Genomic DNA, 12,371 nt, shown 5'->3' with positions numbered 1-12,371 from the left:
CTGAAGGGGAACCTCCCTGCTAACCCAGCAGGTGCCCCCCACAGCCCTTAGCCTGCTCCGGCCACGTCTGCCCGGGCTGGGGTTGGCGCAGGGCTGCCGCCCGGGCCCACCTGTAGTTGTGGAACCAGTTGATGACGGTGTTGGTCTTGAGGTTGAGCTGGAAGGAGAGCAGCTCAATGGTCTGCTGCGAGGGGTAGGGCTCCAGCTGGTAGGCCCTGCGCAGCGCCTCCTTCTCCTCGGGCGCCAGCACCACGCGCGGCTTCTTCATCTGCAGCAGGCTCACGTCCTGGGGCTGCAGGCAGGGGCTGGGGCACTCGGAGCGCGCGGCGGGTGACTCGCTGTCCGAGCCCGTGCTGACCAGGCCGTAGCGGCGCTTCAGGTAGGCTGGGCCGGAGGGAAGGAGGCGGCAGCTGAGAGCAGGCAGGACGCGGCCCCGCGCCGGCTCCTGCCCTGGGCCACCCACTCCCGGGGGGAACACACGGAGGGCGTGGTGATGGCAAAGCAGCCACTGCTGTGTGCAGGACACCAAAGGGCATGAACCAAAGGGCTTGAAGCCACGACCTCAGAAGCACCCTGACCCTCCGTGGTCAGAATGAAGGACACAGGTCACCGCAGCACGGAGGAGGGAGGGGATCAGGATCTCACTCGATCCTCAGGCAATGCCGCCGGCCAGGGCCATCTTGGCCCTGCCCCAGGCACTCCTCACAGCCTGGCTTCGCCTCGGTGCACAGGAGCTGCCCTGGCGCTGGGGGACACCTGTCCAGCTTTCCTCCTCTCTGAGCTCCCGGCCTGGCCCCGCGCTTCCCTCACTCAGAGGCGCTCCGGGCCGCGTCCTCTACCAGGGACCCGAGGAGGATGTGGCTGAGAACGAGCAACCTCCTGCCCACAGCCACCAGGCAGCCTGTGAGCCAGGTCAGTGTGCGCCCTGCCCTGCAGAGAGGGGTGAGGGATGTGACAGGAGCCGGGGCCTGCAGGGAGGCAGTGCTTGTGGAGGGTGCCGCGGGGGCTGTGGGGTCGCAGGAGGGAAGCGAGAGGCAGGGCTGCACTCCCGAGGCAGGCAAGGCAGAAGTTCCAAGCGGCTCTGGCTGGACTGTTGTGCACGCAGTGCCGTGCCCGGCAGAGAACGCACGGCTGAGGCCCTGTGGCTGAGTCACACCTAGGTTTCGCTCCAAGGGGACACTGTGAGGATGCACCCAGAGCTGGGCCCACCCTCGGCCCAGTCCTACCTTTCTTCTCCAGCTTCTTCATGTCCCTCAGCTTCTCCACGTTGTGGGGGTCACTGAGCCACAGCTGCATACGGACAAAGGGCTCCCGCCCCTTCAGGCTCAGCTTGTGCCAGGGTTTGGGCCGCGACAGCAGGTCAGACACGGAGCCCTGTGTTAGGCCTAGGATGCTCTCCCCAAACAGCCGCTGCCCTGGGGACAAGGGAGGAGGGTGACCTGTCACCCCAGGCTGGGCAGAGAAGCCCATGCCCAGGAGAGACAACGAACAAGCCGGAGACCCCGGGGTGGGCTCAGGGCACTCTCCACTGCCTCTGGCTGGGGGCCAGAGACATGGGGGAACCCACACTCGCCATGGGGCCGACATGGACCTTTCCACACAAGAGACGCTGGGGGGAGTAACACGAGACAGTGACTAACAAAAGTGGGTTCTTCATTCCCAGGGGATTCCTGAAATTGCCTGCAAACTTCATGTGTGCGACTTTGCATCATCTCGTAGAGGACAATTTACAGAGTCCGTCCGGATTTTCAGTGTGCATGTCCTCTGACTGGCAATTCTGCTGCCAGGCATTTACCCAACGGCGACACCTGCCCCAGTGCACAAAGATGCATATGTATTTTTAAAGGCAGTGGGAAACTGGAAACAAAAAAAATACCCATCAGCTGGGTGAAAAAACAGGTGCATCCATGGCCTGAAACATTTGCAACAGTGTAAAAGACATGTGAGCATTGAAATCTTCTAACTGGGAACGGCAGCCACAAAACAGCACTCAGGTTTCAAATGCAAGGTGCAAGACAAGGGGGGCACGATTTCATCACACAGAAAAGAGACGAGACGAGGTGTACGCACATTCTCGTGTGTGTTCAGAAAGTGTTGGAGAAACAGAAGGAGTGTGATTCAGAGGCTGGGTGCTATTTCCTTATTTTTTTAACTAATTTTTCCCCCTATACTGTTTGGTATTTTAAAACAATGAGTATCTCTGACCTCAGAATCAACCCTTGAGGCTTCCTGGTCTGGCTGAAAGGCCTGTGAGAGCATCTCAGGCATGGAAAGCCAAGAATCTGTGGCAAAAAATATCCTACACAGAGGATCCCTGTGAGACCTCAGTGGAAAGAAAGGGCCATCAAAGGAGGAGACACTCTTCTATGAAGGGAGAGAGAACTTCCACTTTGCTTATGGCCGTGTCCAAATACCGATGGCGTCCATGGTCACAGAGGGCTTCCATAGCCGTGGTAGCCCATGGCAGGAGCCTTGGGTGATCACTGACATCATAGATAGGAGTGTTAATTGTTAAAGGAACAACAGAGGTCACTGTGCACTTACTCCCCATGTAGGACCTCCGTCCCTAATGAGTGTACTATGAGAATCAACAGCAAATTTTGTTGTGTGTGTGCAGGGGTGAAAACTGTTGAAGTCTAAGCTTAGCATGGAGTTGGTCCTCTATATAAAGTCAAACTAAAAATGAACCACAATGAAGAAGGAGATGGGAGAGGGAGAGGGAGGTGAGATGGGAGTCGGGGCGGGGGGAGGGTGGGTATGGGGGAAAGAACCAGTGTATTCTTAAAGTTGTATCTTTGAAAAAACGCGTTCATTAAATAAAAAATAAAAGATAAAAGATATTTAGGAAAAAATAAAAATAAAACAATGAGTATGTCTTATTTTGATGACAGACGTTCTAGGGAAAACTTTGGAGTTTGCATGGATCCTTCTGGGGGGGGGCCCTAACCTGCATCTAAGACTCAGAGGAGTCTGCGACCCAAGCAGTGGAGGGGTCCTAGAAGACTGCTCTGCCATGCCCTGGGCGAGCTGGGGCTTGTGCGTGGCACTGGCTGTCGCATCCCTAGGCCTCCTGCCAGGAAGCTGTGGGCACTGCGGGCACAGGAGTGCAGGTAATTCACACCCACGTCCACTCTCTTCCGCCCACTTGGGGAGGCAGGGCAGTCCATGCCATGGAGGCTGACAGCACCTTCAGCTGGGATCTGAGGCTGCCCTGCTCGAGGCAGGCAGAAGCCGCCAGGGCAGGAGGCCGTCCCCGGTTCTGCCCCCCGTACCTAGGTTGTTGTCTGTGAGGACCTCCTTGACCCTCTTGGTGATGGAGTAGGTGTCCAGCTCGGGGGACATGGCCACCATCTCCTGGATGCCGCCTGTGGCCTGGCTGCCCGAGTACATCTTCCCGCCGGCGGAGGCGCCGGCGCGGCCCTCTGGCTGCTGGTTCTCCTTGCTGCTCTCCAGCGACAGGCTCAAGGGCTCCTGGGAGCTCTTCTCAGGCTCAGCAGGACTAGGAGGTGGTGATGGGGAGGACCGTGGCTCCGTGGGGCTGGCTGTGGGCACAGAGAGACAGAGGTCACTGCAAGCTGGTATGGACGCTCACAGTCAGGGCGGCTGGCCTGTCAGAGCCACGCGCTGGTGACCACCCATTCTGCGGCCACCACAGCCAACATCTCAGGAACGGACCAGCCTGGACACCAAGCCGTTGCATGGAAGGTTGATGGTGAAAAGGACGTTCACCAAGTCTCTGTGTGTCTCCACCGCAAGGCACTTCATGCATGAATCTCTCTCTCTCTCTCTCTCTCTCTCTCTCACACACACACACACACACACAGACACACACACACAGTATTACCAGGACAACTGAAGAAACGTGAGTGAAGATGGAGGGTACACAGGTGTGCAGCATCGCTGGCAAACGTCATTTATTTTCATTACATTTGAAAGTGAGTGGTGGGGAAAGACAGAGACAGAGGCAGAAGCGACACAGGCTGTTCCTTCCTCTGCGGTTCCCCCACCCCACCCCAATGCCTGCGACAGCCAGGCTGAACTGGGAGCCTGGAATTAACCCTGGGTCTCCTGCCTGGGTGGCAGGAAACCAAGTACTGAGTCACACGCTGTCTCCAGGGTGCGCCAGCAGGAAGCTGGAATCGGAAGTGGAGCTGAGAACTGGAGCAGGCCCTGTGACACGGGATGTGGGTGTCCTAAGTGGCTGTTTGGCCGCTGTGCCAACAGCTCCCCTCTCAAAGCCTTGTGTCCCTGGGAGATCCCCGCGGGAGCATTTAGGGCTGAGGGACCATAACGTCACGGTGCACAGACGTGGCAAAGTAACTGGTGACTCACAGGGAGTTCACTGTTCCATGGTTCGTTTGTTCTGTAAATCAGAAATCCCAGCAAAATGCAAAGTTAAGCAATCATAGCAAGAAGAAAAAGCCCACCGGGGCCAGCACCACGCGCAGCAGGTTGAGCAGCCTTCGGCAGCGCCAGTGTCCCGGCACAGAGCGCCGGCCGGAGTCCCTGCTCCTCTGCTTCTGACCCAGCTGCCAGCTAACACGGCTGGGGGGCAGCAGGAGAGGCCCCCATACTCGGGTGCCCCCGGGAGACTCAGGTGAAGCTCCTGGCTTCGGCCTAGCCCAGCCCGGCTGGTGTGGCCATCTGGGGAGTGAACCACAGGATAGAAGACCTCTCTGTCTCTGCCTTTCAAAAAATAAATAAAAAATATCCTTAGGCCGGCGCCACGGCTCACTTGACTAATCCTCCGCCTTGCGGCGCCGGCACCCCGGGTTCTAGTCCTGGTTGAAGTGCCGGATTCTGTCCCGGTTGCTCCTCTTCCAGTCTAGCTCTCTGCTGTGGCCCGGGAATGCAGTGGAGGATGGCCCAAGTGCTTGGGCCCTGCACCCCATGGGGGACCAGGAGGAAGCACCCGGCTTCTGGCTTCAGATCGGTGCAGTGCACCAGCCGTAGTGGCCATTTGAGGGGTGAACCAATGGAAGGAAGACCTTTCTCTCTGTCTCTCTCTCTCACTGTCTAACTCTGCCTGTCAAAAAAAAAAAAAAATCTTAAAAAAAAAAAAAAAGGGCCAATAACAATGCACAAGCCCAAACGCGGGAGATAACAGTGTGCGGCGTTCCCATGGCAGCCAAGATACCACGGAAAGACGGCCCACGCACATGGCCACGTGGAAAGGTGAGGTGTTTTTTTTTGAACCATGTTCTCAACATGCATTAGCCGAGCCAGTAGGGAGGGCAGTTAAGTGAGATGAGCTGGCCGAGCCTCCGCGAGGGTCCCTGCGAGGGAAGCGCTGGGTGTTTCGTGGCCTCTGTGGGGACTGAGGGGACTAGCGGGGTCACCTGCACCTCCCGAGGTGTGGGAGTCAAGCACTGGGCTCTCCCGGGCGATCTGAGCCTCATGCCAGCCATCCAGGGCAGGGGCTGCGACCTAATGGGGCGGGAACACGGTGGGGGCTCCAGAACACCAGCAACCTGGCACCCGCACCTCTACTGCAGGGCACGCAGCTTCCACCTGCTGGACGGCTGCTGGAATCGGCACAGGAAGCCGGGGAGGGGAGGAGCACCAGCTAGGCTGCCCCACCCTCCCCCAAGGCGCCTCCTTCCCTGTGGGAGGTCAGTGGAGTGCTCCGGATCAGATCACGCGCAGGCTCTAGAACTGCCAGGGCTCCCCCCGCGCCCCGCACAGAAACGGCTGCCTCCTGGCCTGGTGATCACAGCCCCGCTCTCTCAGCCCCGCCCACCTGCCACAGGTCTCTCCCGCTCCACGCCACAGAGGTCCGGCCACTTTACAGGTCTCCCGCCTAACCTATACTCCTACATGTCTGTCAAGACCCAGCCCACCGTGCCTCACCCAACTTGGCCACGCACCGTCACACCTCACACGTGCTGGGGCCAGACCACTCCCTTACGGATGACAACAGGGACAGATCACCGAGCACCTACCACACCCGTGCCCAGCGTGCTGCGGGCCTGACCCCACGACCTCCCGCACTGCCTCATCATAGAGGGAGCTGAGGCTCGGCCAGGTCAGCCAGGTGTCGGGGCCACACGGGGCCAGCGGCCGAGCTGGGTCCTAAGCGCAGGGCTGCCTACACCGGCATGATCCTCTTGCCCATGACCGCGAGCCCTCGAGAGTGAGGACGGCCTGTCGGCCTCAAGGATCCCTGGGCGTCAGGCGGTGGAGATGCTAGGCAGATAACTGCTGACGGTGTGCGTTCTGGCCAGGACCCTTGCGCACCCCTGAAAGGGACGAGGAAGAGCCCCAAGTTCCTGCATGCAGCACCGTGTGGGGGTACGGCAGCCCATACCTGGGGTCCCGGAACTCTGCCCCCTGCCCCCAACCAAGCTGACCCTGGCCTTCCAGGAGACACTGGAGCTTTGTGGCCAGGGCGTGCTGAGCTGGCGGGGAGGGGCTGTCCAGGACTAGCAGTGTAGGGAGCCCACTGCGGGGGACTTCTAGGGCCCAGGAACCACCTGCACCCCTCCCCCCGACTCCCTCAGGGCCGGGTTCAGCCTGGGAGCGATGGGATGAGGATGGGGGGATAAACCCAGAGGGTGAGCAGGGAACAACCAGCAGCGTCCCACCCCACCCCCCACGCCCACCCCAGGGCCTCCTCAAGCCCCCAGCTCCAGGCCCCTCTGACTGCTGCGACTCCGAGGACCAGAAGCACTTCTGGAAGATTCTGACGTCATGTGCAGCAGGAGGACCCGGGAGGCCAGGTGTGAACAGCCAGGTGGCCTGGGACGGGGCAGTGACAGGGCCCCTCGGCCCAGGCTGGGGACAGCAGGTACCAACTGGACCCCGTTTGCCAGGCTGTTCTAGGACAGGAAGTCCTATGTCCTGGGAAGCCCCCTGCCCTGGGCAGAAGGTTGGTGGTCACAGATGGGGGGGGGGCAGAGAGAGGGTGGCGGGGGGAGCTGGAGAGGGGCTTGCCAGCTCTGACGCTTCCCTTCCGGAGTGGGCGTGGCTCGCGAGGCTGGGTCTGCGGCAGGCAGCTGGCACGGGCCGGGTGCTCAGTACACCCCTCCCTGGCAGCTGCCTCACCTCAACTCCCTGAATGAGAGAGGCCCAGTGGCCAGTGTGCAGGGACTGGCCAGGTCTCTGCACCCACCCCGCAGCCAGAGCATGGGGACTCTGAGGGGGGGGTCCATCCTCCTGCTGCCAGGCCCCCGGGCTGTGGACAGGGTGGCATCGGCCCTACGCTCTCCTGAAGGTCCTGATGCCGTGCACCTGGGCACTGGATCCCTGCCATGGGACAGGGCGGATGAAGTGTGCACCATCATCATCTTTGCCCACAGCCCTCCCACCTGGAACACGACACCTGCTCTTCTTGGCTTCGCTCTGTCCTGCCTGCACCCAAATCCTTCCACAACAGGGGAGTTTTGCAAGAAACCAAAACCAGCGAGAAACTCAAGCGAACGAAAACTTCGGGGAGAGACCACGTCACTCACATCCCCGGGACGGCCGGAGCAGAAGCGGGAGGGGCTGTGCCCGTGAGGATGTGGGGGCAGAGAGCGGCCCTGTACCTAGGACAGACCCGTGCCCCACACGACTGAAAACAGCGGCCCAAGAGCGAGGCACACACGGTTTACGGCGTTACTCGATACAACCGAGACGCGCCTATCCGAAGCAGAGGCAGCCAGGGGAGGGACACAGTTCCGAAACTCGACACAGACCGGGTGAGCCCTGGACGTGCAATGCCAAGCCGGAAGCCAGGCATGGGAGGCCAGCCGCAGTGTGGGCGCGTGGGTGCGAGGTGCCCAGGGCAGGCAGACCCACAGGAACGGCGGGGCGGGGAGCATGGGCGATGCCTGCCTAGTGGGTCTAGGGTGTCTGGCTGGGCGGTCACGATGTTGGATGTGCATGGAAACGTGCACTTTAACGATGGTGAAAATGGCAAAAGTTCTGAGAACTTTACCACAACGGCGAGTCCACGGAAACCCAACCCAACCCATCGGGACGGGCACCTGCTCACAGGAGGGCTCTGGGCTGGGGACAGAGCAGCCGGGAGTGCCCGCAGGCTCAGCACAGCCACCTCCCAGCACTCACCACCTCCTCGGCCCTGGGTCATCTCATCAGTACAGGGGCTCCCTCTGGTGGACGTGGATGAGGCCGACAAGCGGGCGCGGCGGCCATGGAGTGGGCACCGTCACTACAATGCTGCCCTGGGCCCTCACAGCGACCTCACGCTGCAGAACGCGACGTTCGTGAAATATCTCAGACACACAGAAAGACACGGGACGGCAAGTCCAAGTTCTTCTTTCCCTCCCACGCCCGTCACCCTCACAGGCGCAAAGGCTTCGTCCTCCAAACGTCCCTTCCTGTTCGGAAGGAAGGGAAGAGGAGCAGATCCGGCCAATGTCCTCCCCCCCGGGCCTGCGGCCGCTCTCCCAGGACAGCGCATGGCACTGCGCGTGAACGCGTGTGTAAAGGTGTGTCTCGCGGCCTGGCCGCTGCCTCCGAAAGCCAACGCGGGACTCGGGTGTCTGCACCTGACTTGGTTTCTGAGCCGCATTCCTGGAGGGTTCTGTGAACCTGGGAAGTGGCTTCGTGGCACCTATCCCCACTTTACAGATGGGGAAACTGAGGCAGCTCAGGCACCGGCACTGGGCAGCGCGGCCTTTCCTTCTTTGCTGCTCTCTGGGCTCGGCAGGAGGGCAGGGAGGCTGTGTGGGCCTGGGGGCGCTCACGGGTCGTTACCCTCTGAGCTGTAGACCCTACCCCGCCTGGGCCATCGCTAATGGCTGGCTAACGGCTGCCCATGGCCCTGGTGAGGAAGGATTCTGGGGTGCAGGCAGGAGGCAGAGGGTGGGACTCCCCGGGAAGGTGCTTCCTCCTCCGGCTGGAGGCCCGGTGCTGCCTGGGGCTTTCAAACCGTGGCCCCAGCCTGCAGCCAGGGATTCAGAAGTCCCCCGGGCGGGTGGAGGAGGGTAGTGGGGAGCCAGATGGCTGGGGAGAGCCCGGGCAGCCGGCCGCACGGGCCCCTGCACAGCCGGGGAGACCGAGGGCTCTGTGCAGTTCTGGGGTGCGGCCCCCCACTCTGGAGGTACTCACCCTGGGAGGCGCTGGGCTGCTGGCCCACGGCCTGGCCCAGCTGGTCCGAGAGCCACAGCTGCATGCGGATGAAGGGCTCACGCCCCTTCTGCGTCAGCTTGCTCCACGGCTTGGGCCGTGACAGCATGTCACTCACGCTGCCCTGCGACAGGCCCAGCACCTGTGGGTGGGCGGGGTAGGCCAGCTGTCAGTGGGCCTCAGGGACACCAGGCCTCCCGCCCCACAGGGCCCATCATATCCCCGCTGTGCACCCTTCCTGATATCCTGACACGGGAAGGACCTTGAGTGCCCCCTCCTCCAGGAAGCCTTCCTGCGCCTCCCACTAGTTACTAGCCCCTCCTCGGAGCTTGCCTGGTTCTCTGGCTGCCCCTCTGCTAAGGGCAGAGTTGATACCACAAGAGCCGTCAGCGGGAGACCCCAGGCTGGGCTCAGCCCCTTAGTGGCTGAACCAGGAGGCTTGGAGGGCCCTGGAGCAGAGGAGGGGAGCGCTCTTCACTGACCAGGGAGGAAGCCCCTCCTGCTTTCAGCAGGCATGGAACTGCCCAATGGGCGGGGCCTGGGGCCTGGGGGCCGTGCTTCCCAGCTCTGCAGATCCCGGGGCAGGGTCCCGGCACCCCCACCCCTGCCCATCCAGGGCCTTCACCTTCTCCCCGAAGATCCGCTGGCAGATGCCGTTCTTGGCCAGCTTCTCCTTGACCTGGCGCGTCAGCTCCAGCGTGTCCACCTCGCGGTACATGTACAGCTCGTACTGCTCAGGGGTCAAGGGCGGCACGGTGGGCTTGAGGGTGCGCGGCACGTAGGCCGGGTAGTAGGCCAGCCGCCCGCCGCCGCCCGCCTCGGCCACGGCCCCCTCGGCCTTGAGCTCGCCCACCCTGGGGGGCTCGTCCTCGCCCGCCGTAGCCTCGTCCTCAGGGGACGCGGTCCCCTCGTCCCCACGGGGCCAGGCCCGCCCGTTGGGCTGGCCGGAGTAGCTGGAGGAGGAGGAGGAGAGCGAGGGTGAGACGGAGGCGTAGGGGCGGCTGAGCAGGCCGCGGTCCGAGGCCCAGTGCTGGTCGAAGTAGCCGGCGTCCCCGATCTCGGACTTGACCTTGCGGATGATACTCTGCACGAAGGCGGCCGGGGACAGCACCGGGAGTGCCGCCGGCCCCGCGCTGCCGCTGGGGCCCCCCGCCACCGCTGTCCTCCTGCTTCACGTAGGCTGGGGCCCCGTTCTGGCTCACGGCGCCCAGCGAGGGCCGCTCTGGGGGCGAGGGAGGCCCGGGGCGGCCCCGGGGGGCCGCCTCCATCTCCAGCAGGGCCTGCTGCTGGGCCTGCATCTCACGGCGCGCCTGCTCCAGGATGTTCTTGATGGCGTCTTCTGAGGTGCTGGTGGCGGCCGTGCCATTGGGGACGCTCGGCAGGGCTGCCGGGTTCTTGGGCTCACCTGTGGGGAGGAGGACAGGGTGGCCAGAGGCCCACGGGTGGGCAGCCACAGCGGCCAGTGCCCCGCCCTGGGGCTGAAAACCAGCTCCAGGGAAGGGCGTTCTGTGGCGGTCATTAACGTACAAAAGAGACGCATCTTTTCCAGGTGCCATCACCCGGCCACACAGATGGCCAAGGACAAGGACAGAAGGAAGCCAGCCGAATGGCGGCGTGAGCCCACACGCGCCCGGCAAGGGGGTGCGCTCACACAACGGAATGCAACATGGCAGCCAACAAGATGCCACCTGCGCCAACATCTGCGTGGTCATTTTTTTCTTTTTAACTTAGGAAGGAGAGCGAGGGAGAGCACGTGGGCTCCCATCCTCCTGTTCAGTCCCCAAAGCCCGCGACGGCTGGGCTGGGACCTGGTGGGGCCGAAGCAGGGCACTGGGAACTCCACCTGGGCCTCCTGCGTGGAGTGTGTGTCACCTGCTATCTCCCAGGGTGTCACACAGGAAGTCATCAGACCCAGGCATCCCAACCCGCGCGGGTGTGAGGTTCTTTCTTTCTTTCTTTTTTAAAAGGATTTATTTATTTATTTGAAAGGCAGAGTTATGGGGTGGGGGGAAGGAGAGAGAGAGAGAGAGAGAGAGGGCTCCCATCTACTGGTTCACTCCCCAAATGGCCGCAGATGCCAGAGCTGGGCCAGGCTGAAGCCAGGAGCTGGGGCTGCATCCAGGTCTCCACAGGATGCACCTGGCCGTCCTCCGCTGCTTTCCCAGGAGCAGCAGCAGGGAGCTGGATCAGAAGTGGGGCAGTGGGGACCTGACCTGGCGCCCACTTGGGACGCAGGTGGCCGCTTAGCCCGCTGCGTCACAGCGTTGGCCCTGAGGTGCGATCTTAACTTCAGGCTGGCGAGTGGGAGCAGCGCGTCCCCGGAGATGAGACGCAGTGCAGCAAGCTCTCTGCGCAGCTCCAAACACGCGACATAAACAGCGTGTGGCCCGCTCACAGGTCTCCCACACAGCCAACTCGGGGACACGAGAACCAAGATGCGGGAGACAAATCAGACAGGAGGCGGGTAGCAGGCGAGGAACATGCCAGTGGGCTCTGCGTTCTGGAAGTTTCTAAACCTTGGTCGGGCCACAGGCTCTCTGAGGCTCATTCTGTCATTCCCATGTGCACGCATGGGCCGACCACGCAGGGGGCAGGCGCGGGCACACGTCCTGGACAAGGACAGACACTCTGCGTCCTGCGGAGTGACAGCTGACATGGAAGGGAGAAGCTGCTGCCCTGTGTGCTCCCCGCAGCCCCCCTCTGGGCTCTCTCCGTGAGGCCTCCATCTCGTGGACCCTCACGGACCCCCCCCCCCCATAGCGCCATAGTGTTGTGCACGGTGGGTGAAGCCGCCTCCTGGGGTGCCACATCTCATGTCACAGTGCTGATCTGAGTCCCAGCTACCCCAGGCTTCCCATCCAGCTTCCTGCTAATGCGCCTGAGAGGCAGCAGATGATGGTCCAAGTACTTGGGTCCCTGCCCCCACGTGGGAGACCCCAGTGGAGTACCTGGCTGTTCTCTGGCTTAGCCCAGGCTGTTGCAGGCATTTGAGAGTGAATCAGTGGATGGAAGATCACCTTCTCTGTTACTCTTGTAAATAAACGAATAAATACATCTTTTAAAAAGACATACAAATCCAGCCACTGAGGCCAACTGGGGTGTGAGCCATCCGATGGAGGACCTCTCCCTCTCTGTGTAACTCTGACTTTCAAATAAATAAATAAATCTTTAAAAAAAGAACCTTGGGCCCCTGTGCTCGTGTGGGAGACCCAGAAGAAGCTCCTGGCTCCTGGCTTTGGATCGGCACAGCTCTGGCCGTTGCGGCCAATTGAGGGGTAAGCCATCGGATGGAGGAGCTC

General features: G+C 61.7%; 1 protein-coding gene across 1 annotated transcript in view; it reads right to left on the bottom strand.

Moving 5' to 3' along the window:
• Positions 1-12,371, bottom strand: part of CUX2 (cut like homeobox 2) — a 254,319-nt gene that overhangs the window by 3,707 nt on the left and 238,241 nt on the right. The window contains 6 exon segments of the mRNA XM_062182840.1: positions 111-384; positions 1,227-1,415; positions 3,273-3,542; positions 9,055-9,214; positions 9,698-10,226; positions 10,228-10,477. Of these exon segments, the coding sequence (XP_062038824.1) occupies positions 111-384; positions 1,227-1,415; positions 3,273-3,542; positions 9,055-9,214; positions 9,698-10,226; positions 10,228-10,477 (1,672 nt within the window).

The sequence above is a fragment of the Lepus europaeus genome, chromosome 23, assembly GCF_033115175.1.
Source record: "Lepus europaeus isolate LE1 chromosome 23, mLepTim1.pri, whole genome shotgun sequence".
NCBI lineage: Eukaryota > Metazoa > Chordata > Mammalia > Lagomorpha > Leporidae > Lepus > Lepus europaeus.
Note: the sequence above shows the minus strand (reverse complement) of the source record. Positions and strands in the feature narration are given on the sequence as shown.